The sequence below is a fragment of the Macaca fascicularis genome, chromosome 1, assembly GCF_037993035.2.
Source record: "Macaca fascicularis isolate 582-1 chromosome 1, T2T-MFA8v1.1".
In the NCBI taxonomy this organism is placed as follows: Eukaryota; Metazoa; Chordata; class Mammalia; order Primates; family Cercopithecidae; genus Macaca; species Macaca fascicularis.
The window spans coordinates 202,709,177-202,734,566 of NC_088375.1; the positions used below are offsets into that span (position 1 = coordinate 202,709,177).

Genomic DNA, 25,390 nt, shown 5'->3' on the forward strand with positions numbered 1-25,390 from the left:
TCAACAATTTTTATCACATCCTCCCCTTGCCACTTTCTTGACAAGATAATTTCCTGGTTATCCCAACATTCTGATTCCTCCTTCCCTCTTTTTAAAATTCTCTTCTTTTCCTCCCATCCCTTAAAGGTAGGTCTTCTTCAGAGATGACCCTCTGCCTCTCTAATTACCAATACAACAAAAGTCCTCACTTAATGTTATCCACAGGTTCCTGGAAATTGTGACTGTAGGCAAAATAATGTATTAAGAAACCAATTTTACCACAGGATAATTGATATAAACAAGAATTTAAGCTCCTACAGCATATTTCTGTCACAAAAACATCACTAAAATTCTAAATAAAGACCCAAAACACTTCAAACATTAAATACTGAAATAAATGTGAACTATCCCTATATTTAAGAAAGATTTATAAAAATAAGGAAGATGATTATTGGGCTGGGTGCAGTGGCTCATGCTTAAAATCCCAGCACTTCGGGAGGCTGAGGCAGGTGGATCACTTGAACCCAGGAGTTTGAGACCAGTCTGGACAACATGGTGAACCCTGTCTCTACAAAAATATAAAAAATTAGCCGGATGTGGTGGTACTTGCCTATAGTCCCAGCTACTCAAGAGGCTAAGGTGGATCATCTGAGCACAGGGAAGTCGAGGCTGCAGTCAGCTATAATCTTGCCACTGCACTACAGCCTGGGCAACAGAGCAAGACCCCGTCTCAAAAAATATATACATTATTATTTACCCAATTTTTGGTGCATCAGTGAGTGATGGTGGTTGTGGTGGTGGTGGGTTAAATCACATAATAAATGTATGCAGGCCGGGCGCGGTGGCTCACGCCTGTAATCCCAGCACTTTGGAAGGCCGAGGCGGGCGGATCACAAGGTCAGGAGATCGAGACCATGGTGAAACCCCGTCTCTACTAAAAATACAAAAAATTAGCCGGGCGCAGTGGCGGGCGCCTGTAGTCCCAGCTACTCGGGAGGCTGAGGCAGGAGAATGGCGTGAACCCGGGAGGCGGAGCTTGCAGTGAGCCGAGATTGCGCCACTGCACTCCAGCTTGGGCGACAGAGCAAGACTCCGTCTCAAAAAAAAATAAATAAAAATAAATAAATAAATAAATGTATGCAAAGTGAAAATTGCAAGGAGAACCTTCTACCATCATGCAATTCAAAAACGAACAATAATAAATATGGCAGGCTGGCTCACTGAGTGTTTCTGTATCACATCTTTTATTGTTGTGCATCTGTATGATTATTATCTACTTTACGAATTTTTATTTGACAATAATTTGAATTCAATCATTCATTTCCAAGGGTGGCCAGAGCCTGTCCCTGCAGCTCAGCACAAGGAACCAACCTTGGACACGATGCCATTCCATCACAGGGTGCACTCACACCCATATCCACACTTGCTCAGACTAGGACCATGAAAACATGGCAACTCACCTCACATGCACATCTTTGGGATGTGGCAGAAAACTGGAGTACCCGGAGAAAACCTACACAGACAAGGGGAGAATGTGCAAACACCACACAGATAGTGGCCACGCCAGATATCAGTTATTTTTCTCCTCAACGTTGTAATTAAATGATGCTGAGCGAAGTGATGTTATTTGAGAACCTGCCATATTTTCTGTAGTTTATAAAGCATTTTTAATACACAGCCAACATTTATTGTTTCCTCTATGACAGTCACTCTTTCAGACACTTTAAATACTACCTCATATGATTCTCACAACAACCTTTTAAAGATCTAAGCCCTGGAGGATCACTTGAGCCTAGGACTTCAAGGCTAGCCTGGACAACATAGTGAGACCCTGTCTTTTTCTCTTTTTTAAAATAATTATCAGGGCCAGGCACAGTGGCTCACACCTGTAATCCCAGCACTTTGGGAGGCTGAGGTGGGCAGATTACCTGAGGCCAGGAGTTTGAGACCACCCTGGCCAACATAGTGAAACACCATCTCCACTAAAAATACAAAAATTAGCTGGGAGTGGTGGCGGGTGCCTGGAATCCCAGCTACTCAGGAGGCTGAGGCAGAAGAATTGCTTGAACTCAGAGGCAGAAGCTGCGGTGAGCTGAGATCATGCTACTGCATTCCAGCCTGGGCAACAAAGCGAGACTCCAGCTCAAAAAAATACATAAATAAAATAAATTATCGGGCAACCTCTCCTAGCCAGAATAGGTTCAGACTCCCAAGACCCCATCTTTGAAAAACAAAAAACAAAAAAAACACCTTTTAAAGTTCATGGCCAGGTACGTTGGCTCACGCCTATAATCCCAGCATTTTGGGAGGCCGAGGTGGGAGGATTGCTTGAGGCCAGGAGTTTGTTTTTGTTTTTGTTTTTGTTTTTGAGACAGAGTCTCGCTCTGTCGCCCGGGCTGGAGTGCTGTGGCCAGATCTCAGCTCACTGCAAGCTCCGCCTCCCGGGTTCACGCCATTCTCCTGCCTCAGCCTCCCGAGTAGCTGGGACTACAGGCGCCCACCACCGCGCCCGGCTAATTTTTTGTATTTTTTAGTAGAGACGGGGTTTCACCGTGTTAACCAGGATGGTCTTGATCTCCTGACCTCGTGATCCGCCCGTCTCGGCCTCCCAAAGTGCTGGGATTACAGGCTTGAGCCACCGCGCCCGGCCGAGGCCAGGAGTTTGAAACCAGCCTGGCCAACATGACAAAATCCCATCTCTACAAAAAATACAAAAATTAGCCGGGCACAGTGGCAGGCGCCTGTAATTCCAGCTACTCGGGAGGCTGCAGTATGAGAATCACTTGAACTCAGGAAGCAGAGGTTGCAGTGAGCCCAGATCGTGCCACTGCACTCCAGCCTGAGCAACAGAGCATGACTCTGTCTCAAAAAAAAAAAAGTTTGGCCGGGCACAGAGGCTCACATCTGTGATCCCAGAACTTTGGGAGGCTGAGGAGGGTGGATCAAGAGGTCAGGAGTTCAAGACCAACCTGGCCAAGATGGTGAAACTCCGTCTCTACTGAAAATACAAAAATTAGCCGGGCATGGTGGCATGCACCTATAATCCCAACTACTCAGGAGGCTGAGGCAGAGAACTGCTTGAACCTGGGAGGCAGAGGTTGCAGTGAGCCAAGATGGTGCCACTGCACTCTAGCCTGGGCGACAGAGTGAGAATCCATCTGATAAAACAAAAAACAAACAAAAAAAAGTTCCCAGCCGGGCACAATAGCTCATGCCTGTAATCCCAGCACTTTGAGAGGCTGAGCGGGGCAGATCACTTGAGGTCAGGAGTTCGAGACCAGTCTTGACCAACATGGTGAAACCCCATCTCTAATAAAAATACAAAAAATTAGCCGAGCCTGGTGGCAGGCGCCTGTAATCGCAGCTACTCGGGAGGCTGAGGCAGAGAATCGCTTGAATCCAGGAGGCAGAGGTTGCAGTGAGCCGAGATCACACCACTGCATTCTGGGCAACAGAGTGAAATTCCATCACAAAAAAAAAAAAAAAAAAAAAAAAAAAAATTCATACTATTATTATCCTTATTTCACAGGGAGGAAACTACAAAAGAGAGAGGTTAAGTAATTTGCCTGGGGTTACACAGCTGGTAAACTGGAAGGAATCCAGAGATCTGGCTCCAGGTACTTTGACTCTCATTTAATCCTCACTTAATTTAATGCAGCATACAAGACTGAACGACAGATACTGTTTTATCAAAAACAGCCATAGAGAAGCCAGGTGCAGTGGCATGCACCGTAGTCCCAGCTGCTCAGGAGTCTAAGATGTAAGGATCACTTGAGCCCAGGAGTTCAAGACCAGCCTGGGCAAACAGTGAGACCCTATCTCTAAAAAGGCAAACCAAAACACCTACAGTGAAAGAAAAAAGACTTGGCTCCAAATACCAAGTTGTTTTTACTATACTAAGCCCTTTACCCTCTTCCTAATGTCATCAAAACTCTGGTCTGGCTATCCCTTCTACACAGATGACTGCACAAACTCCATTTTGATCTTAGTTCTGAGCTCCAGATTCATACGTCCAATAGCTTCTCAGTCTGCTCCACCCACAAATCCTAAAGGCACTTCAAATTCAACTGGACTGAACAATTTGTTGTTGAGAGCCTAGAAGCACTCAAATTCCACTTAACTTCCAGAAGTTCTCTTTCACTATTTCTGTTAATGATACCAACTGTCTACTCAGGCTGAAAACCTAAGTGTCATTTTAAACTCTGCCCTCTTTTGCTTTCCCATTTCAATCCATTGCCAGTCTCTCTCGTGCCTCCATAATCTTGATTGCATCTACTACCCTATTTTTCCTATGCCCCTCTTTCCCAGGTTTCCTATTCTCAGCACCAACCACCTAGCTGTTCAAGATCGAAGCCAGGGCATCACCTTTGGTTTTTTTGTTTGTTTGTTTTTGTTTTGTTTTGTTTTTTGAGACAGTCTCATTCTGTCGCCTAGGCTGGAGTGTAATGGCATGATCTCGGTTCATTGCAACTTCTGCTGCCCAGGTTCAGCGATTCTCCTGTCTCAGCCTCCTAAGCAGCTGGGATTACAGGTGCCCGCCACCACGCCCAGCTAATTTTTGTATTTTTAGTAGAGATAGGGTTTCACCATGTTGGCCAGGCTAGTCTCAAGCTCCTGACCTCAGGTGATCTGCCGGCCTCGGCCTCCCAAAGTACCAGGATTACAGGCATGAGCCACCACGCCCGGTCTGGGGTAACATCTTTGATTCTTCTTTTTTCATCCACTACATTCAGCTTCTCTTGAAACTACCACCAATGTATTATCTGTCAAATCTGTCCACTTCCATTTCGGGGCTACCATTTTTTTTTGACTTGGATTCTGGCAACAATCTCCTAACTGGTATCCTAGCCTCCCTCTTAACCATTGTTAATTTATGCTCAATACTACAGGCAGACTTTTCTGTCTGTCTTTCTTTTCTCTTTTCTTTCTTTTCCTTCCTTCTTTTCTCTCTTTCCTTCCTTCTTTCTTTCTCTTTCTTTTTCTTTCCTTCTTTTTCTTTCTCTCTTTCTCTCCCTCTCTCTCCCTCTCCCCCTTTCTCTCTCTCTCTCTCTCTCTCTCTTTTTTTTTCTTTTTTTGAGGCAGAGTCTCTCTCTGTCACCCAGGCTGGAGTGCAGTGGCGCGATCTCGGCTCACTGCAAGCTCCGCCTCCTGGGTTCACGCCATTCTCCTGCCTCAGCCTCCCCAATAGCTGGGACTACAGGCACCCGCCACCACGCCTGGCTAATTTTTTTGTATTTTTAGTAGAGACGGGGTTTCACCATGTTAGTCAGGATGGTCTCGATCTCCTGACCTTGTGATCCGCCCATCTCGGCCTCCCAAAGTGCTGGGATTACAGGCGTGAGGCACCGCGCCTGGCCTTTTTTTTCTTTGTATCACCAAGTTTCACTCTTGTCACCCAGCTGGAGTGCAACAGCACGATCTTGGCTCACTGCAACCTCCGCCTCCAAGGTTCAAGCAATTCTCTTGCTTCAGCCTCCCAAGTAGCTGGGATTACAGGCGCCCGCCATCACACCCGGCTAATTTTTGTATTTTTTAGTAGAGATGGGGATGTTGGCCAGGTTGGTCTCAAACTGCTGACCCCAGGTGATCCACCCGCCTCAGCCTCCCAAAATGCTGGGATTACAGGCGTGAGCCACCATGCCCGGCCTGTCTTTTTCTTTTTTATTTAGAGACAGGATCTCCCTATGTTGCCCAGGCTGGTCTTGAACTCCTGGGCTCAAGTGATCCTCTTGCCTCACCCTTGCTAGTAGCTGGGATTACGAGCATGTGTCACTGTGCCTGTTATAGAGTTATCAGTCTTAAAATGCAAACTGAATCACGTCACTCCCCTCTAAAAACACTTCAATGGCTTCATTACTCAAAATATCAAGTTCAAACTCTTTAACCTGGCTTGGAAAACCAGAATAATCTGCCTGCTCACCCTACTTGCACTCCCCTAAATATTTTGTGCTCTATCCCAGGGAACACCAAACTCAAAGCACTCATAAGGGCCAGTCAGTTTAGCTAACTAACTTGGTGCTTAAAACAAACACAAACAAAACACTGGTGAGCAGAGGACAGCCTTTATTTACATAGCTCTAGCTGATGACTGCCATGAGGGAATTTGAGCCCAACTGCCAGATCCTTTCTGGACAGATTTCATTTTTTAAAGGTTGGTCACTAACGTAAAGCCCTTAAAATACTTTGTGAGTTAAATAAAACATGTTTGAGAGGCTGAATTGATCTCATTCACTGTGCCAATCTGCCAAGCACCATTTTGCTTGCAGTTCCCCAAGGGCCATCTCTCTCACCTTTAGGCCTTTATACATGCTATGACCTAGAACACTGTTCTCTTCACACCCTCTACTCAACCTCTAGATTGCAATTAAAAGTCAACCCAGGCACACACTTGTAGTCTCAACTACTTGGGAGGCTGAGGCAGGAGAATCACTTGAGCACAGGAGTTTGAGGCTATAGTGCATTATAATCTCACCTAGGAATAGCCACTGCATTCCATCCTTGGCAACAAAGCAAGGCTTTTTTTTTTTTTTTTTTTTAGACTCGCTCTGTTGCCCAGGCTGGAGTACAGTGGTGCAACCTCAGCTCACTGCAGTCTCCGCCACCCAGGTTCAAGCGACTTTCCTGCCTCAGCCTCCCGAGTAGTTGGGATTACAGGCATCCACCACCATGCCCAGCTAATTTTTGTATTTTTAGTAGAAACAGGGTTTCACCATGTTGGCCAGGTTGGTCTTGAACTCCTGACCTCAAGTGATCTGCCTGCCTCGGCCTCCCGAAGTGCTGGGATTGCAGGCGTGAGCCACCACACCCGGCCAAGGCTGTCTCTTTTTTTTTTTTTTTTTGAGACGGAGTCTCGCTCTGTCGCCTAGGCTGGAGTGCAGTGGCCAGATCTCAGCTCACTGCAAGCTCCGCCTCCCAGGTTCACGCCATTCTCCTGCCTCAGCCTCCCGAGCAGCTGGGACTACAGGCGCCCGCCACCTCGCCCGGCTAGTTTTTTTGTATTTTTTTAGTAGAGACGCGGTTTCACCGGGTTAGCAAGGATGGTCTCGATCTCCTGACCTTGTGATCCGCCCGTCTCGGCCTCCCAAAGTGCTGGGATTATAGGCTTGAGCCACCACACCCGGCCTAAGGCTGTCTCTTAAAATAAAAGAGAGAGAGAGAGAAAGAGAGAGAGAGAAGAAAAGCCAATTCCCCCAAAAAGCTGTCCTTGACCTCTCAGAATCTCAGTTAAGTAACTCTCTGAAATGTTACCCTGAGAAGCCTGTACTTCCCTTATCATTTCACTCACCAAACTGCATAGAAATTGCATGTTTGCTTGGTCTACTCTGGGAGGCCAGGAGCAGGTTCTACCTTTATTTGAAGCAACAAGCATGGTGCCTGACATACAGCAGCTGCTCAATGAGTAACTGTTGACCTAACCAGTTAACTCTTGGCTGGGTGTGGTGGCTCATGCCTACAATCCTAACACTTTGGGAGGCCAAGAGGGGCAGACTGCTTGGGCCCAGCACTTTGAGACCAGCTTACACAACAAGGGGAAATCCCATCTCTATAAAAAATATGAAAATTAGCCAGGTATAGTAGCACACAGTGTAGTCCCAGCTACTCAGGAGACTGAGGTGGGAGGATCACTTGAGCCCAGGAGGGTGAGGCTGCAGTGAGCTGTGATCACATCACTGCACTCCAGCCTGGATGACAGAGCAACACCCTATCTCAAAATATAAAACAGGTCGGGCGCCACGGCTCACGCCTGGGAGTCCGGGGCAGGCGGATCACGAGACCATCCTGGCTAACACGGTGAAACCTCGTCTCTACTAAAAATACAAAAATATAAAAATACAAAAAATTAGCCAGGCATGGTGGCGGGCGCCTGTAGTCCTAGCTACTCGGGAGGCTGAGGCAGGAGAATGGCGTGAACCTGGAAGGCAGAGCTTACAGTGAGCTGAGATTGTGCCACTGAGCTCCAGCCTGGGCGACAGAGCGAGACTCCGTCTCAAAAAAAAAATAAATAAGTAAAAAGAAAAAAAAAAAAAAAACAAAACCCATACATAAATTAAATCTCACTTGGAGTATTTTTGGCCTCCTAATTGGTCCTATTTCTATCCAGCCTTATCAGCTTCCATCTTCCATACTGGTATCACAAAAATCTTAAAATGTTAATGTACTGCTCTCATTCAATGACACCCTGTTGACGAAGTAAAGATTCTAAGTTCTTTGATATAGCAATCAAGAAATTTCACATGGTTCCCTTCCCAATGTAATTGCCCCACTCTCTTTCACAAATATTATACTCCAAACAACTCCTCCTTAAGACCTAGAGAGATGGCCGGGCGCGGTGGCTCAAGCCTGTAATCCCAGCACTTTGGGAGGCCGAGACGGGCGGATCACGAGGTCAGGAGATCGAGACCATCCTGGTTAACACGGTGAAACCCCGTCTCTACTAAAAAATACAAAAAACTAGCCGGCCGAGGTGGCGGACGCCTGTAGTCCCAGCTACTCGGGAGGCGGAGGCAGGAGAATGGCCTGAACCCGGGAGGCGGAGCTTGCAGTGAGCTGAGATCCGGCCACTGCACTCCAGCCTGGGTGACAGCGCGAGACTCCGTCTCAAAAAAAAAAAAAAAAAAAAAAAAACAAAGACCTAGAGAGCTATAGAGCTTTTCAACAGTGTTTGTGCTCATGTTCTTCCTATTATCTGAAATTCGTCCCTTATCCCAAATCTCTGAAGGAAAGAGCTCATCTCAAATGCCACCTCTTTTACAAAGTAAAAGCAAATCACCTTCTAACAACCCATCTTCATCCCAGGACTCAAAGTTCCAAAGAGGCCAGGCGCGGTGGCTCATGCCTGTAATCCCAGCATTTTGGGAGGCCGAGACGGGTGGATCACGAGGTCAGGAGATCGAGACCATCCTGGCTAACACGGTGAAACCCCGTCTCTACTAAAAAAATACAAAAATTAGCCGGGCGCGGTGGTGGGCGCCTGTAGTCCCAGCTATATGGGAGGCTGAGGCAGGAGAATGGCTTGAACCTGGGAGGCGGAGCTTGCAGTGAGTGGAGATCGCGCCAATGCACTCCAGCCTGGGTGACAGAGCGAGACTCTGTCTCAAAAAAAAAAAAAAAAAAAAGTTCCAAAGAATACAGCAGTGCCCTCTTATCCTCAGTTGTGGTTTCTACAGTTCCAGTGACACACAATCACTGTCCAAAAATATTACATGAAAAATGCCAGAAATAAACAATTCATAAGTTTCAAATTGTGAGCCATTCATGATGAAATTCTGTAACATCCAGGTCTGTCCCCTGGGTGTGAATCATCCCTTTATCTGGCATATCCACGCTGTATACTACCCACCTGTGAGTCACTTAGTAGATCTCTCAGTAATCAGGTCAGTTATCAAGGTATCGCAGTGTTTCTGTTCAAGAAACCCTTGTTTTACTTAATAATGGCCCCAAAGTACAAGAGTAGTGATGTTGGCAATATGCCAAAGAGAAGCTGTGCTGTGCTTCCTTTATATGAAAGGGTTGAAGTTCTTAATACAGTAAGGAAAGAAAAAAATCCTGTGCTGAAGTTGCTAAGAGCTAAGATCTACAGTAGGAATGAATCTTCTTTTTTTTTATTTTTGGGAAGGAGTTTCTCATTGCCCCAGCTAGAGTGCAATGGTGCGATCTCAGCTCACTGCAACCTCTGCCTCCCAGGTTCAAATGATTCTCCTGTCTCAGCCTCCTGAGTAGCTGGGATTACAGGCATGCGACACCACATCTGGCTAATTTTGTATTTTTAGTAGAGACAGGGTTTCACCATGTTAGTCAAGGTGATCTCGAACTCCTGACCTCAGGTGATCCACTGGCTTTGGCCTCCCAAAGCACTGGGATTATAGGCATGAGCCACCACGCCTGGCCAGGAATGAATCTTCTATGCATGAAACTGCAAACAGTTTATTGTTATAATTGTCCTAGTTTATTATTATTGTTGTTAATTTCTTACTCTACCTAATTTAAAAATTAAGCTTTATCAGAGGTATATATGTACAGGAAAAAATATAACATATATAGGGTACAGTACTATCCATGGTTTCAGGCATCTACTGGGGGTACTAGAAAGTATCCCCGCTCAGATAAGAGTGGGCTACTGCATTACCCCACAGTCCAAAATCACAAAATACACAGGAAACACAGTCCAGGATCCTACAGAAACAAAACAAACAACAGAATCAGCTCTAAATAGACCTTGGTGAATTAGTGAAACGCATATCAAAATCACAATTAAATTAAAAAGAAGTGCTACTCAGGAGGCTGAGGAGGGAGGATTACTTGAGTCCAGGAGGTTGAGGCTGCAATGAGCTATGACTGTGCCACTGTACTCTAGCCCAGGCAACAGAATAAAACACTGTCTCTAAAAGAGAGAAAAAGAGGCTGGGTGCCATGGCTCACACCTGTAATCCCAAAATTTGCAAGGCCAAGGTGGGCGGATCACCTGAGGTTGGGAGTTCGAGACCAGCCTGACCAATATGGAGAAATCCCATCTCTACTAAAAATACAAAATTAGCTGGCTATGGTGGCGCATTCCTGTAATCCCAGCTGCTCGGCAGGTAGAGATTGCAGTGAGCTGAGATTGCACCATTGCACTCCAGCCTGGGCAACAAGAGCAAAACTCTGTCTCAAAAAAAAAAAGAGCGAGAAAAAGAAAAACAAAGTGAAAGGGCAAATAGCCAAATCACTTTTTCAGAAGAACAAAGTGGGAGAACTGTGCTACCACATAACAAGACTTACTATAATATAAATTAAGTAATTAAGCCACTGTGGTATTGGCATATGGGTCAATAAGCAGACCAAGTCAACCGAACAGAGAGCCCAAAGCCAGACACACACATACTGCCTGGCACAAAATAGGTGCCTGATGAGTATATATGCAATGAATAAGTAAAAATGGACATTTAATATATAAAAGAAATGGGTCAGGCACTGTGGCTCATGCCTGTAATCTCAGCACTTTGGGAAGCCAAGGTGGGCAGATCACTTGAGCCCAGGAGTTTGAGACCAACCTGGTTAACACAGCAAAACCCCATCTCTACAAACATACAAAAATTAGCCGAGTGTGGTGGCATGCACCCGTGGTCCCAGCTACTCAGAAGGCTGAGATGGAAAGATGGCTTGAGCCTGGGAGGCAGAGGACGCGGTGAGCCGAGATCGAGATCGCACTGCTGCACTGCAGCCTGAGTGCCAGAGTGAGACACTGTGTCAAAAAAAAAAAAAAAAAAGACAACCAAATAGGAAAATGGGCAAAACGGTTGAATAGGAATTGGGGAATACAAATTAAAATAATAGTAAGATACCATTTCATGTCTACCTAAATTAGCAACAAAATTGAAATCTGACAAAATCAAGTTTTGGCAAGGACTCAGAGCAACTGCAATTCTTACATAGCTGGCAACTGGAAACTATTTTGGCTTTATCTAATACAGGTGAGTATTTGCATATGTCCTGATCCAATTCTACTCCTAGTATATCCTTTAGTGAAACTTTAGCATATATGCATCAAGAGACATGTTCAAGAAAGTTCATAGCAGCAGTATTTGCAATAGTCAAACCCCAGAAGCAAATCAAATGCCCATCAATGAGATAACAGACTAAAATACATTTATTTCAATGAAATTCAGTAAAAATAAATACAGCAGCCAGGCGCGGTGGCTCACGCCTGTAATCCCAACACTTTCAGAGGCCGAGGTGGGCGGATCACGAGGTCAGGAGATCGAGACCATCCTGGCTAACACAGTGAAACCCCGTCTCTACTAAAAAATAGAAAAAATTAGCCAGGCATGGTGGCAGACACCTGTAGTCCCAGCTACTGGGGAGGCTGAGGCAGGAGAATGGTGTGAACCCAGGAGGTGGAGCTTGCAGTGAGCCGAGATCGCACCACTGCACTCCAGCCTGGGCAACAGAGCGAGACTCTGTCTCAAAAAATAATAATAGGCCGGGCGCGGTGGCTCAAGCCTGTAATCCCAGCACTTTGGGAGGCCGAGGCGGGTGGATCACGAGGTCAGGAGATCGAGACTATCCTGGCTAACACGGTGAAACCCCGTCTCTACTAAAAAACTACAAAAAACTAGCCGGGCGTGGTGGCGGGCGCCTGTAGTCTCAGCTACTCGGGAGGCTGAGGCGGGAGAATGGCATGAACCCGGGAGGCGGAGCTTGCAGTGAGCCGAGATCACGCCACTGCACTCCAGCCTGGGAGACACAGCGAGACTCCGTCTCAAAAAAAAAAAAAAAAAAAAAAATAATAATAATAATAATAATAAATAGATAAATAAATAAATAAATACAGCTACATGTATCAACATGGGTGAGTCTCAAGAACATATTTAGCAAAAATAAGAAAGTCACATAATAAATACGGTATGGCTCCATCTATATAACAATCAAACATATAAAACTAAAACATACTGTGCTTGGAACTGCAGGTAAAAAATAAAAATCATTTTTATAATTTTTTAAAAAGAATACAGGCATGGTGGCTGATGCTTAAAGTCTCAGCACTTTGGGAGATTAAAGTAGGAAGATCTCTTGAGGCCAGGGGTTTGACGCCAGCCTGGGCAAAACAGCAAGACCCTGTTTCAACAAAAAAATTTTTTTGAATTAGCCGAGAGAGGCTGGGTATGGTGGCTCACGCCTATAATCCCAGCACTTTGGGAGGCCAAGGCAGGCGGATTGCTTTGAGTTCAGGAATTCAAGATCAGCCTGGGCAAAATGGTAAAACCCCATTTCTACCAAAAAATTAGCCAGGCATGGTGGCTTACACCTTTAAATCCAGCTACTTGGCAAGCTGAGGCTGGAGAATCACCTGAGCCCAGAAAGCAGAGGTTGCAGTGAGCTGAGATCGCACCACTGCACTCCAGCCTGGGTGACAAAGTGAGACCCTGTCTCAAAAAAAAAAAAAAAAAAAAAAAACAGGCATGGTGGTGCCTGCCTGTAGTCCTAGCTACTTGGGAGGCTGAGGTGGGAAGATAACTTGAGCCCAGGAGTTCAGGGCTGTAGTGAGCTATGATCACCCCACTGCACTCCAGCCTGCAGGGAGCAGAGCTCTAGGGAGCAGAGATAGTCTGCTCCCTAGAGTACCTAAAAATATCTTCTGCCTTTTCTGTTTTTCATTCCCAGCTGCCTTCACACCTAAAAAAGCTCTGTAGTCCCAAGGTCTGTCTACTCTTCTACTTTCCTTCCTTGCTTCCCCAGTTGCCTCCACTGGCTCCAGAGACATGACAAGGCCATCTAGGAAAGAACACTAATCTTCTTTCAGTCTCTGGAATGGGTGACAAAAATACCACTGTTATTAGATTACTCAAGCTGTAGAAACAGACTTTTTAACCACAGATTCTTATGCTGTAAGGCAACATGCAACCCTAGTCCCTCTTTATTTTCTCATTTGGACTCTTGTAACAGCCACTCACCTAGCCTCTCTGCTTCTAAAATGCATGCCTGTTCCTATCCCTCTTTCACTAAAAACCCTTCACTTGTTCCTCCTCACTGTCTCCAGAGAGGTTAAAACTGGGAACCATTGGACCTATTTGGTCTACAGATGTACTAATGTGTTTGTTTTTTTTTTTTTTTTTTGAGGCGGAGTCTCGCTCTGTCGCCTAGGCTGGAGTGCAGTGGCGCGATCTCGGCTCACTGCAAGCTCCGCCTCCCGGGTTCCCGCCATTCTCCTGCTTCAGCCTCCCGAGTAGCTGGGACTACAGGCGCCGCCACCACGCCCGGCTAATTTTTTTGTATTTTTAGTGGAGACGGGGTTTCATTGTGTTAGCCAGGATGGTCTCGATCTCCTGACCTCGTGATCCGCCCGTCTTGGCCTCCCAAAGTGCTGGGATTACAGGCTTGAGCCACCGCGCCCGGCCAATGTGTTTGGATTGAATACATGCTTCAAATAAAAACCAAAAAGCAAAAACTCTGGGTTAACTTTTTTTTTTGAGACAAAATCTCATTCTGTCACCTGGGCTGGAGTGCAGTGGTGCAATTACGGCTCACCACAGCCTTGACCTCCCAGGCTCAAGTGATCCTCCGACCTCAGCCTTCCAGATAGCTGGGACTACAGGTGCAGGCCAGCATGCCAGCTAATTTTTTTTTTGTATTTTTTGTAGAGACAAGGTTTCTTGGGAGATTTTACATAATAATCTGGATTTCCAGCATCTCTTTAAAAACTCGAAGATCGGCCTCCCAAAGTGCTGGGATTACAGGTTTTTTGAGACAGGGTCTCACTCTGTCTCTCAGGCTGGAGCACAGTAGTACAATCACGGATCACTGTAACCTCTGCTTCCCAGGCTCAAAATGATCCTCCCACCTCAGCCTCCTAAGTAGCCGGGACCACAGGCACTTGCTACCATGCCCGGCTACTTTTTTGTAAAGACGAGGTCTTGCCATGTTGACCAAGTTGGTCTCGAACTCCTGGGCTCAAGCAATCTGCCCATCTCGGCCTCCCAAAGTGCTAGTATGACAGGCATGAGCCACTGCACCTGGCTTTGTTTTTTTGTTTTGTTTTGTTTTTGAGATGGAGTCTCGCTCTGTCACCCAGGCTGGAGTGCAGTGGTGCGATCTCAGCTCACTGCAAGCTCTGCCTCATGGGTTCACACCATTATCCTGCTTCAGCCTCCCGAGCAGCTGGGACTACAGGCGCCCGCCACCATGCCCGGCTAATTTTTTGTATTTTTAGTAGAGACAGGGTTTCACCGTGTTAGCCAGGATGGTCTCAATCTCCTGACCTCGGCCTCCCAAAGTGCTGGGATTACAGGCGTAAGCCACCATGCCCAGCCTAGCTTTTTTTTTAAGACAGAGTCTTGCTCTGTCCCCCAGGCTGAAATGCAGTGGTGCAATCATAGCTCACTGCAGCCTCGACCTCCCAGGCTCAAGCAGTCTTCCCACCTCAGCCTCCCAAGTACCTGAGACCACAGGCACACGCCACCATGGCCAAATTTTGTTGTAGAGACAGGATTTCCCTATGTTGCCCAGGCTGGCCTAGGACTCCTAGGTTCAAGTGATCCTCCTGCCTCCACCTCCTGAAGTGCTGTGATTACAGGCGTAAGCCACCATGCCCAGCCAAAAATCTTTATCATTTATTGTACCTGCCTTGTAACAGCAGTCAACATGTAAATGAGTGGTGGAGAAAATGAGATAATGAATGGCATATAGGGAACCAGAGCAGATGCAGTTAGGGAATAATAGCACATATGGTAACTCACATAGATTTCCATTTTTCGGTAGAGACCATAGTTGAGCAGCAAATTATGAGTCATGCGGATTCGGTGAGGCTTCATTGGGTGGCCTTGTCCGTAGTAGTAATTTCCAACATCCCCTGAAGAAGAGACAGTGACAGCTTCACGAAACGGTTAGACATACACTCCCAGGAGAACCCAGGAATTTTTTTTTTCTTTTTTTTGAGATGGAGTCTCGCTCTGTACCCAGGCTGGAGTGCAATGGTGCTATCTCGGCAGCTCTCTGCAACCTCCGCCTCCCAGGTTCAAGCAATTGTCCTGCCTCAGCCTCCTAAATTGCTGGGATTACAGGTGCGTGCCACCAAACCCAGCTAATTTTTGTATTTTAGTAGAGGTGGGATTTCACCATGTTGGCCAGGCTGGTCTCAAACTCCTCACCTCAAGTGATCCTCCCACCTCAGCCTCCGAAAGTGCTAGGATTATTTTATATCTGAATTATTTACATGACTATATCCACAAGACTGGGTACCCCTTGAAGGCAAGGATTAATATGCCTTGTATATCACAGAGGCTCAATAAAGATTCAATGAATTGAATTGAGTCTCAGAGAAGTTAAGTGCCTGCTCAAGATCACACAGCTAATGAATGATCTGGAGCCCACTCTTCTGACTCCAAATCCAATATGCTAAAAGCTACATTGGGTTTCTTTTTCTTTTTTTTTTTTCTTTTTTTTTTTTTAGACAGTCTCACTCTGTTGCCCAGGCTGGGGCGCAGTGGCACAATATCGGCTCACTGCAGGCTCTGCCTCCTGGGTTCATGCCATTCTCCTGGCTCAGCCTCCCAAGTAGTTGACACTACAGGCGCCCTCCACCACGCCCGGCTAATTTTTTGCATTTTTTTTTTAGTAGAGACAGGGTTTCACTGTGTTAGCCAGGATGGTCTCGATCTCCTGACCTTGTGATCCACCCGCCTCAGCCTCCCAAAGTGCTGGGAGTACAGGCATGAGCCACTGTGCCCGGCCCTACACTGGGTTTCTCAGGTACCTACTTTAGTTTGCACTTAATCTAGAGGGCCCTATAAATCTACCTGGTAGAAAGTTCCTTGAACACTGTTGCAAAATCAAGTGAACTATACACCCAAAGATCTCTCCTTAGAGGTTTATTAGCTTGAGGCAGAGCTTTCGCCACCCAGTGAAAAAAAGGCATGAGCCTTGATCCCTAGCAACTCCCTTGCCTATCAAGCCTGCATCCAGTCAAGGCTCAGACCTGGAGGACTAAGATACCTTATCCAGAAGGGTAAGGGAGTACCTGAGGTGAGGGTAGTCAGGGTGGGGCTCTGAGACACCATCCTTTTCTTTTTACGTTTTTTTGTTTGTTTGTTTGATGTTTTTGTTTGTTTGCTTGTTTGTAGAGATGGCATCTTGCTTTGTTGCCCAGGCTGGTTTCAAACTCCTGATTAGCCTTCTAAAGTGCTGGAATTACAGATGTGAGCCTCCAATAGTGCAGGCCAACCATCCTTTTCCTAAGTTTTTAATTAGTTTGCCAACCGTGCTGTGTGTATTCCTATACACATTGACAAATGCTATGACAGGGTGGTACGGAGCATGAGGGGTACTGTCCACTTCCTTAGAATTCCACCCTGGATCCTCTTCTATATAACTTCTTGAGTGACTGCATCCTTCATGACTAAATTTACTATAATTAAAATAAAGACATATCTCTATATCTTAATCAGGTTGCTGAGAGACTTTAAAAGAAATTGTCCTTTTTATTTAGGTACGACTTAATTTTTATTTTTATTTTTGGAGACAGAGTCTCACTCTGTCACCCAGGCTAGAGTTCAGTGGTGCGATCTCAGGCTCACTGCCTGCCGGGTTCAAACAATTCTCCTGCCTCAGCCTCCTGAGTAGCTGGGATTACAGGCATGTGCCACCACGCCTAAGTTTTGTACTTTTAGTAGAGTCAGGGTTTCACCATGTTGGCCAGGCTGGTCTCAAACTCCTGACCTCAAATGATCCACCCACCTTGGCCTCTCAAAGTGCTGGGATTACAGACGTGAGCCTGGCGCCAGCCATACTTTAAACTCTTAAAGAGCTTTCCCATCATTGTTCTCATAATAGGAACTCCTATCATTTTGATTTTATAGGAGAGTAATCTGAAATGTAAGGTGACTTGCCTAGTATTGCAAAGCTTCTCAATGGCAGAGCCAAATCTGAGTCCCAAAGTAATGACCTCACTGCAAAACTCGGTTTCTCGAGTAAGATGTCTATTCCCAGCCGGGCATGGTGGCTCAGCCTGTAATCCCAGCACTTTGGGAGGCCGAGATGGGCGGATCACGAGGTAAGGAGATCAAGACCATCCTGACTAACACGGTGAAACCGGTCTCTACTAAAAATACAAAAAATTAGCCAGGTGTGGTGGCGCACACCTTCAGTCCCAGCTTCTTGCGAGGCTGAGGCAGGAGAATGGCATGAACCCTGGAAGTGGAGCTTGCAGAGAGCCGAGATCATGCCACTGCACTCCAGCCTGGGCAACAGAGCAAGATTCTGTCTCAAAAAAAAAAGTGGCGGGGAGGGGGGAGAGAGAGCATTAGGAGATACACCTAATGTAAATGATGAGTTAATGGGTGCAGCACACCAATATGGCACATGTATACATATGTAACAAACCTGCACATTGTGCACATGTACCCTAGAACTTAAAGTATAATAAAAAATAAAATAAAATAAAATAAAAAAAGAAGTCTATTCCCTTATCTAAAGACTGAGGTCTTTCTACCTTTTCTTCTTTTTCTTTTTTGAGGCAGGGTCTTGCTTTGTCACTCAGGCTGAGTGCAGTGGCACCATTATTGGGGTCACTGCAGGCTCCACCTGGGCTCAAACCATCCACCTGCCTCAGTCTCCCACCTCAACCTCCCAAGTAGCTGAAATTACAGGCACGTGTCACCACACCCAGCTTATTTTTTTGTGTTGTTTTGTAGAGCTGGGGGGGATGTCTCATTTTGTTGCCTAGGCTGGTCTTGAACTCCTGGCCTGAAGTGATCCTTCCTCCTTGGCCACCCAAACTACTGGGATTACAGGTGTGAGCCACCATGCCTGGCCCATTTTTTTCTTCTTTTAAACTGAGAATGTTATCATAAAATGTTATCATAAAACTGTGCAAAATGATATGACTACAAAAATCACAGGTTCCAGCCTCAAAATGATTCTCATCACTGCCCAGCAATCCTTTCAAATTTCTTTCCCTAGCCCCCAACTTTTGCAACAGCTATTTAAATCTCCTCTCTTCAAGATTCCTAATCTACCAACTGCCCTTCCCCACCCTCAGGAAAAGGAATATTCTCTTTCCTCACCTTGAGAACTCCCTCAACTTTCTCCTTATCTTCTCCTCTTCAAACTTACCTCCATTTGAACTTTTCCTTGCCATTTACCCTCGCATCACAAAGGATTTTGTTGAAGGTTGGTGTCTCTACCTGGGCTCCGGTTTCCATTTCCCCTGGTCTCCTCAGGAAACTCCATCACTACTAGTCCCTTTCCTGTATCTTCACCCTCTCCCTCTCTTCTGGCTCTTTTCTGTAAGAATTATTTCAATATGCTCAACTTTTAGCCACTACATCTCCCTTATCAATAATCCTCTCTCCCTACCTCACACAAGCTTCCCTTTGAAAGGGTTCAACCAGCTGGGCATGGTAGCTCACGCCTGTAAACCCAGCACTTCGGGAGGCCGAGGCGGGCAGATCACTTGAGCTCAAGAGTTTGAGACCAGCCTGGGCAACATGGTGAAATCCTGTCTCTAAACAAAAGACAACCGTTTGTCTTCTAAACAAAAAATACAAAAAGGGTGCACACCTGTGGTTCCAGCTACTTGGAAGAGTGAGCTGAGATCGTGCCACTGCACTCCAGCCTGAGTGACAGAGTGAGACCCTGTCTCCAAAAAAAGGGTTCAACCCAATCTCTCCTCTTCATCTAGCCATCCATGTACTGCAATCTACCACAATCTAGCTTCTGCCCCAATTGCTGCCAACACTTGCCCAATCCCTCCCTTCTTTAGCTTCTGTAACCCGGTACTTTCTGCTTCACTTACCTCTCTGGCCCCTCACTCTATATCGTTATACATTTAATCAACACATATTTATTGAGAACCTACCATGAGCTAGGCATTGTTTTTGGTGCTGGGGATACAGAGGTAAACAAGGCATGGCCCCTTTCTCTAAAGAGCCTCCTGCCTACAAGAAATATGACCAAGTAAATGGGCAATTCCGCTACACAGTGACAAATAGTATGGTGAGGGAGTACACAGCATGAGGGGCACTAAACTTTTCCTCAATCCACTTCCTTAGAATTCCACCCTGGAATTCTATATAACTTCTTGGGTGACTGCATCCTTTAGGACTACATTTACTATAATTAAAATTGCTACCAGCCAGGAATGGTGGCTCATGCCTATAATCCCAGCACTTTGGGAGGTTGAGATGGGAGGATCACCTGAGCCCAGGAGTTCAAGGCCAGCCCGGACAACATGGCGAGACAACATCTCTACAATAAATAAATAAATAAATAAATAAATAAATAAAATAAAATAAAATAACTATCCACATGCTGATTGCTATGGTCTGAATGTGTCCCCCAAAATTCATGTGTTGGAAACATAATCCCCAGTGCCAACAGTGTTTGGAAGTGGAGCCTTTTGGGAGGTGTTTAGGTCTTAAGGGCTCTACCATCCTAATACATTAATGGCCTTATTAAAAAAACAGAGAGTTCATCCTTTTTTGCCTTTCCACCTTCCGTCATAAGAAGACACTGAATTCAAAGCACCATCTTGAAAGTAGAGACCAGACCCTCACCAGACACCAAATGCTGGCACCCTGATCTTGGCCTTTCCAGCCTTGGACTTCTCAGCCTCCAGAACTATGAGAAATACATTTATGTTCTCTTTTTTTTTTTTTTTTGTCACAAGGTCTCACTCTGTCCCCCAGGCTGGAGTGCAGTGGTGCAATCATGGCTCACTGCAAAGTCGACCTCCCAGGATCAAGTGATCCTCCCACTTCAGCCTCTCTACAGGCACATGTCATCATGCCCAACTAATTTTTTTACTTTTTGTTGAGACGGGGTCTCCCTATGTTGCCCAGGCTGGTCTCAAACTCCTGGGCTCAAAAGAACCGTCTGCCCCAGCCTCCCAAACTACTGGGATTATAGGCATGAGCCACCACATCCAGCAATTTCTGTTCTTTATAAACAGTGTTCTGTTATAACAGACTAAGATACTGATGACTACCAAAAAAATTTCTATCTTCTAAACTACCTACTGGATGCCTCTACTTGAATGTCCCCCAAACATCTTAACAGTTATCAATAGTTATTTCTAAACAAACAACAACAACAAAAAACAGTGGCTTATGCCTGTAATCCCAGCACTCTGGGAGGCTGAGGTGGCAGGATTGCTTGAGGCCAGGCCCAGGAGTTCAAGACAAGCCTGGGCAATATATTGAGACCCCGTCTCTATAAGTTAAAAAAAAAAAAAGTTATCAACTGACATGGCATTCTCCAAACCTCCAAACACTCACCATCAAATTGCCCACACCAGAGGCCAGGAAGTGTGGCTCACGCCTGTAATCCTAGCACTTTAGGAGGCTGAGGCAGACAGATCACTGGAGGTCAGTTTGAGACGAGCCTGGCCAACATGGTGAAACCCCATCTCTAATAAAAATACAAAAATTAGCCAAGCATGGTGGCGTACGCCTGTAATCCTGGCTACTCAGGAGGCTGAGGCAGGAGAATCCCTTGAATCTAGGAGATGGACGTTGCAGTTGCAGTGAGCCAAGATCATGCCACTGCACTCCAGCCTGGGTGACAGAGCTAGACACTGTCTCTCTCTCTCTATATATATATGTATTGCCCACACCAGGAACTTGGGATCCATGCCTTCTTCCTTACCCCTAAAATCTGAATTTCTTTTTTTGTTCGTTTTTGTTTTTTTGAGACCAAGTCTCTATCTTTTGCTCAGGATGGAGTGCAGTGGTGAGAACTCAGCTCACTGCAACCTCCGCCTCCCAGGTTCAAACAATTCTTATGCCTCAGCCTCCTGAGTAGCTGGGACTACAGGCATGTGCCACCACACCTGGCTAATTTTTTTATTTTTTTGAGATCGAGTCTCACCCTGTTGCCCAGGCTAGAGTGCGGTGGCGCAATCTTGGCTCACTGCAACCTCTGCCTCCCAGGTTCAAGTGATTCTCCTGCCTCAGCCTCCTGAGTAGCTGGGATTACAGGTGCGTGCCACTACGCCCAGGTAATTTTTGTATTTTTAGTAGAGACGGGGTTTCACCACGTTGGCCAGGCTGGTCTTGAACTCCTGGCCTCGAGTGATCTCCTGCCTCGGCCTCCCAAAGTACTGGGATTACAGGCGTGAGCCACTGCACCTGGACCCCATGACTTTAATTTCTTTCTCTTTTTTTTTTTTTTGAGACGGAGTCTCCCTCTGTCGCCCAGGATAGAGTGCAGTGGCATGATCTCCACTCACTGCAAGCTCCACCTCCCGCATCCACACCATTCTCCTGCCTCAGCCTCCCAAGTAGCTGGGATTATAGGCGCCCGCCACCACGCTCGGCTAATTTTTTTGTATTTTTAGTAGAGACGGGGTTTCACAAGTTAGCCAGGATGGTCTCGATCTCCTGACTTCGTGATCTGCCCTCCTCAGCCTCCCAAAGTGCTGGGAGTACAGGTGTGAGCCACCGTGCCCAGCCCATGACTTTAATTTCTAAGGTATAAACCTGATGATGTCACTAACCTGCATAAAACTTGAATCATTCACAAGTGCCCTCAATAAAGTCCAACTTCCTTGGGACAGCATGCCCAGCCCTTCATGGTCTGGTCCCTGTTTACATTTTTTTTTTTTTAAGACATAGCCTCACTCCGTTGTCCAAGCTGGAGTGCAGTGGTATGATCTTGGCTCACTGCAACCTCCACCTCCCGGGTTCTAAGGGATTCTCCTGCCTCAGGCTCCAGAGTAGCTGGGATTACAGGTGCGCGACACCATGCCCGGCTAATTTTGTATTTTTAGTAGAGACGGGGTTTCGCCATGTTGGCCAGGCTGGTCTCGAACTCCTGACCTCAGATGATCCACCAGCCTTGGCCTCCCAAAGTGCTGGGATTACAGGTGTGAGCCACCTCACCTGGTCGGTCTCCATTTACTTCAGCAACCACATTATTTGCAACACTTCCCTCGCCCCGGGTCCCCACCTTCTACAATAGGCCCCCAAATCTATGTCTCAGCCATACTGTTACAAATGCCTTTGGCCGGGCGCGGTGGCTCACGCCTGTAATCCCAGCACTTTGGGAGGCCGAGGCGGGCGGATCACAAGGTCAGGAGATCGAGACCACGGTGAAACCCCGTCTCTACTAAAAATACAAAAAATTAGCCGGGCGCGGTTGTGGGCGCCTGTAGTCCCAGCTACTCGGGAGGCTGAGGCAGGAGAATGGCGTGAACCCGGGAGGCGGAGCTTGCAGTGAGCCGAGATCGCGCCACTGCACTCCAGCCTGGGCGACAGAGCGAGACTCCGTCTCAAAAAAAAAAAAAAAAAAAAAAAAAAAAAAAAAAAAAAACAAATGCCTGCTTTTCTTTCTTCCCTTTTTTTTTTTTTTTTGAGACAGAGTCTTGCTCTGTCACCCAGGCTGGAATCCAGTGGCCTGATCTCATCTCACTGCAACCTCCACCTCCCAAGTTCAAGGGATTCTCCTGCCTCAGCCTCCCAAGTAGCTGGAATTACAGGCGCGCGCCACCACGCCCAGCTACTTTTTATATTTTTGTAGAGACAGGGTTTTGCCATGTTGGCCAGGCTGGTCTCGAACTCCTGACCTCAAGTGATCCGCCTGCCCTGGCCTCCCAAAGCGCTCGGATTACAGGCGTGAGCCACCGCGCCCGGTCAAATGCCTGTTTTTCAAAGGTGCTGTCCTCTCTCTTGCCTCTGAAACTTGCTGTTATCTTTGCCTTCCCTTTGCCTGGCTAAGAACTCCTGTTCTTCAGGTCCTGAGACGTCCCCTCCTTCGCTGACTCCTCAGGTGGAGTTCGGTGCCTATTCTCTGTGCTCCTCTAACACTCTGAGCTCTGACACGGAGAGAACTTCGGTCACTGGGACCCGATCATTCCCACCGCCCCAGCCCCTCAACACTTCCTCGAACACAGTAACCTGCTTGAGAGATTAAGTGAGAAGCCTGTTTTAACAGGTTGCATCCTTCTCCTTGCAACCCCTGGCGCCCCACGTCGCAGTAGCAACCGCAGGCCCCGCTCAGAGGCTGGGGGAGGGGAGGCGGGCGACCAGTCGTGCAGGGCTCTTCTCCCAGAAAAGATGAGGAAGAGACGGGGCAGGGAAGAGCTTTGGGTTCTCGGCAAGAAAATGTATCCTTGCAGCCGTCTCCATCAGATTCAGCCTCCCTCCTCGGACGCACCCTCCCCTCTAGGAGTCCCACTCAAACTCTCCACATCAAACTCTCCACATCAGACTTCCTCAGAATCTTCCCACCAAGATTACCTCAGGGTTCCCCCACGCGATCCCCTCGATCTCAGCCTCGATCTCCTTTCCTCACAGCCTCCTCCCTCAGCCTCGACTTCCCCCTCGCAGCCTCCTCTCCGAGCCTCTCCCCAGCGCCTCAGCCTCCCGCAGCCTCCCATCGGCGCTCCAGCCTCAGCCTCCAGGTCCCCGGTTCGGCCCGGCCCGGCCCCGCCCCCGCCGCGAGGACAGTGCTCACCGTCGTAGTAGTAACAGACTTTCCTCCGGGTGCCCTGCGTCTGCGCCATCTTGCTCGCCTCCCGTCCCTACCGTCAGTCGGTCCGTCCGCCCTCCCGCCCGCGGCTCAGCTCAGCGTCCGACCCAGGGGGGAGGGGGCGGGTCTCCGGCCCGCCCCGCCCGTCTCCTCCTGAGCTCACCTATAGCCGCGCAGCCCGGGCACCGCTCCAGCCAATCAGCTTGCGCAGACACGGGCCCGGAACTCGGCAGGGGGCAAGGGCAGCCCGGAGAGGCCGCCGAGGGCCCCCTGGGCCTGTACCAAGGTCTGCGACAGATGGGTGGGGAGCCGCCCGGGGACCGTACCATCAGTCCCGGGGGAGGAAAGCAGCTCCGTAAACTTAACAGTCCCACTTGGTCGTGAAAAGCGTGCTTGGAGATCGGAGGCCAACTTTCTGATTTTACGGAGAATAAACCGAGGCCTACAGGGGAAAAGTGACTTGCACAAGGTCACTCAGCCAATAAAAGGGCTGAACCTGGGTTAGAAAGCGAGTTTGTGATCGCAAAGGAGGGCTACAGAAAAATAATTAAATTAAAAAGAAAAGCAACACGCTGGTTTTGAGAGGAAGAAACTGACAAGAAAGGGAAAGAAAGCTGTTTGTCGAGGGGCTGCTGTGTGCCAAGTACTGTGCGACAGTTTACCAATGTTATTTCAGTTTTTCCTCAAAACACCTCTCGGCCAAGGGCTTTTTACCTCCATTTTACAGGACAGGATAAAGAAGTTCAGATTTCTGTGAATTACTCAAAGTTACACAAAGTAATTAAATTCAATTTTTCAACTGTACAGGGTTTTTTGAATGCCTTCTTTGCACCAGAGGCACTGTAACAAAGTGACAGAACCCAGCCTTTCTGACTCCAAAACCTACCTCCCTGAAGCAGTCACCCAGGATGACTTAAGTAGGAGTCTCTTTAGACAGGAAGAAATGGGATTATCCTATGATAGGAGAGCAGATTTTCCTTTCCTTTCCTTTCCTTTCCTTTCCTTTTTCCTTTCCTTTTTCCTTCCCTTCTCTTCCCCTCCCTTCCCCTCCCCTCCTCTCCCCTCCCCTCCCTTCCCTTCCCTTCCCTGAGGACAGTTCCGCTTTAGTTGCCCTGGCTGGAGTACAATGGTGTGATCTGTGCTGTGTGATCTCGGCTCACCGCAATCTCTGCGTCTGGGTTCAAGCGGTTCTCCTGCCTCAGCCTCCCGAGTAGCTGGCCTTACAGGCATGCGCCACCACGCCCGGCTAACTTTGTATTTTTAGTAGAGACGAGGTTTCTCCATGTTGGTCAAGGTGGTCTCCGACTCCTGAGCTCAGGATCCGCCCGCCTCGGCCTCCCAATGTTACAGGCATGAGCCATGGTGCCTGGCCTAGAAGAGCAGGTTTCTCAGCTTGGAAGCTAATGACATTTTGGGCCAGGTAATTCTTTTTTGTAGGAAGCTGTTCTGTGCCTGGGCAACTAGAGCGAAA

At 47.3% G+C, this 25,390-nt stretch overlaps 1 protein-coding gene across 2 annotated transcripts in view; it reads right to left on the reverse strand.

Moving 5' to 3' along the window:
* Positions 1-24,050, reverse strand: part of HDAC1 (histone deacetylase 1) — a 44,403-nt gene extending 20,353 nt beyond the window's left edge. Inside the window, exons 1-2 of one of the 2 annotated variants that reach the window (XM_005544105.5) lie at positions 23,905-24,050; positions 15,192-15,304 (exon numbers count right to left, since the gene is read on the reverse strand). In XM_005544105.5, coding sequence (XP_005544162.1) covers positions 15,192-15,304; positions 23,905-23,953 — 162 coding nt within the window. In that variant the 5' untranslated portion in view covers positions 23,954-24,050. Of the gene's footprint in view, positions 1-15,191; positions 15,305-23,687; positions 23,882-23,904 lie in introns of those variants that run through there. The other variant, XM_005544106.5, reaches the window with a different exon arrangement.
* Positions 24,051-25,390: the final 1,340 nt, after the last annotated feature.